Genomic DNA, 2,500 nt, shown 5'->3' with positions numbered 1-2,500 from the left:
GCCAGTTTATGCTTCATTGTAATGGGATTCAGTTGAATGCACTTTTTTGCACAAGTGTGACACATCCCACAGTTGATTGTGCAGCGTTAGACATGTGTCTTAACGTGCCTGGTGAAAGGGTCTGGCATGTACATGCAAATAAGTATTTTGCAAAGTCTAAGTGACTCTACTCTTGCAGTTAGGACTACTTTCCACTGCCAGCAGGCTCAGGCTGCTTACTGAGTCCTTGTAAAACAAAACCGGCAGTTATATGGTGAGCGTGTTCATAAAGAAGGTAAATTTAATAATCTTTATGTTTCTCTCTCCCCCCAGGAACGGTGGTTTCTGTCTATCTCCAATTACGTTTTCACTGTGATCTTCATCGCTGAAATGACTGTCAAGGTGTGGAGAAACCCTACCTCCTAAAACAAAATGGACGTTATTCTAAACATGCAGTCAGGATTTTATTCAGTCAAACCTTTGTATCCAGCATGTCACATACATCAGTCAGTCACACACACACACACACACACACACACACTCTCGCTCTCTCTCTCTCACACACACACTCTCTCTCTCACTCACACACATACATTCAGGTATATTTGCTCATCTGAAAGATATTCATGCTGCTAATATGCCATTAGGTTGACTAACATGTGCTTCAACCTAATTCCTGGTTTCCAGTAAGAAATATGGGATGGACAAAATATTGAGACATTCTGCTTGCGATACATTATCGATACACTGAAACCAAATATTGATATATTTTTTTCAAACTCAAGACAGTTTGAAGTGACTTTTTTACCTAACCATTATGGTTCTTCTGAGCATCACTTCATTCTGCCATCAAGTCAGCGTCTTGATAGAGATAGCTGTAATGAAAATGGTAGCGATGAAGACAGAAATAGACAAGAATTTACAGTTACTGGCTGATTTCAGAGTATACGTTGCATTGTTTCTTTTTTGTGAAATGTGATACCTTTTCTTTTTCGCCGATGTTGTAATATGTCAATATCACAGGAAAAATATTGTGATAAATCGGTACGTGAGATAATCTGTGATGCCCACTCCTATAGTAAGAAACGTTCAAACGTATCTGGTAAGTTAGTGAATGCTTGCCCTTAACAAGTCTTTTTCCCCCCATGTCAGGTGGTGGCTCTTGGTTTCTACTCAGGAAAAGACACCTATCTCCAGAGCACCTGGAATGTGCTGGACGGCATGCTGGTCTTCGTGTCCCTCGTGGACATCGTGGTGTCCCTGTCCTCTGGCGGGAACCGCATCCTGGGAATCCTGCGAGTGCTCCGACTCCTGAGGACGCTTCGGCCGCTCAGGTGCGCTCCAATGCTCCGACGCTCCGGGCTCGTCCAGAGAGAGCAGCCGGGTTTCCATCCATCCTTTTCTAACGAATTTTGAACATTCGAAATGGGAAGTGGAAATGCTTGAAATTCACAAATTCACATCTAATCTTGTAAATCGAATGTGAATTTAGTTCGCTAGAGCGGGGGATGGATGGACTCCCTTGTCGCTTAGGGTAAAATGTGACTTTCTTACGTGTTTTTTTTATGTTCCCCGCACAACCACAGCGTTCACAATTCCTGCCGTTAGGAGAGTGTCAATTTTTGAATTGCATAACACAGCTGATGGAATATTAAATATTTTAGTGAGTTGGATGGGAACCCAACCTGTGACATGGGGGTGATATAGAGAGGCATGATTTGATGCTGCTGTTGTCATGGTCCTAGGCAGGTTTGAACCTATAGAGGCAGTGGGTTTCATAGATGTGTTTACATAGATGCTTGATTTGCCTTTTGGTGCGGCTTCATCAGGGCTTCACATAATTTCACCCAATGACATCACATATTATAAGCTACCTGTCAATATTACCCCCGATCGGTTATGAGCAAACCAAAACTTTTTGGTTTATAAAATTATACAAACGTTTTATTCCTGAGATGTATAGTCAGCCGCTTTAAACCCACTCACTCTGAAGTCTTGATCTATGAAATTTGGTCGTAAATTGAATTGCATCTCATCGGAGCCTGTTCTGACATATTGAATAGAATATGGTTTATGAATGAGGCCCAACATCTTTTCTTTAAAACTTATTAAAAAAAACATTCAATTCAGCAATAACAAGGAACAAAGAAACCACAACAACACTAATCAATAGGTCTGGGGGGGTCATGTGAAACATAAACGTATCGGTCTGTCCTTGTGAACTTCCCTGAGAAGGTCTTGATGCTGTATTCACAACAGGCTAATCAGTCGAGCTCCAGGCCTGAAGCTGGTGGTCGAGACCCTGTTCTCATCGTTGCGACCGATCGGAAACATCGTATTGATCTGCTGCGCCTTCTTCATCGTCTTTGGCATCCTGGGAGTTCAGGTAAAGTGTGTGTGTGTGTGTGTGTGTGTGTGTGTGTGTGTGTGTGTGTGTGTGTGTGTGTGTGTGTGTGTGTGTGTGTACAACCTCTCGTTTTTTAGCGGAGATTGTTTTGTTGAATAACGAGAACTGGCATGA

At 42.4% G+C, this 2,500-nt stretch overlaps 1 protein-coding gene across 1 annotated transcript in view; it reads left to right on the top strand.

Moving 5' to 3' along the window:
- Positions 1–2,500, top strand: part of cacna1ha (calcium channel, voltage-dependent, T type, alpha 1H subunit a) — a 118,170-nt gene that overhangs the window by 97,041 nt on the left and 18,629 nt on the right. The window contains exons 19-21 of the mRNA XM_080856711.1: positions 313–381; positions 1,132–1,313; positions 2,239–2,365. Of these exons, the coding sequence (XP_080712837.1) occupies positions 313–381; positions 1,132–1,313; positions 2,239–2,365 (378 nt within the window). The remainder of the gene's footprint in view (positions 1–312; positions 382–1,131; positions 1,314–2,238; positions 2,366–2,500) is intronic.

This window comes from Sprattus sprattus (genome assembly GCF_963457725.1).
Source record: "Sprattus sprattus genome assembly, chromosome: 18".
Classification (NCBI taxonomy): domain Eukaryota; kingdom Metazoa; phylum Chordata; class Actinopteri; order Clupeiformes; family Clupeidae; genus Sprattus; species Sprattus sprattus.
The sequence above is the reverse complement of the archived record's forward strand: the minus strand, read 5'-3'. Positions and strand labels throughout refer to the sequence as shown.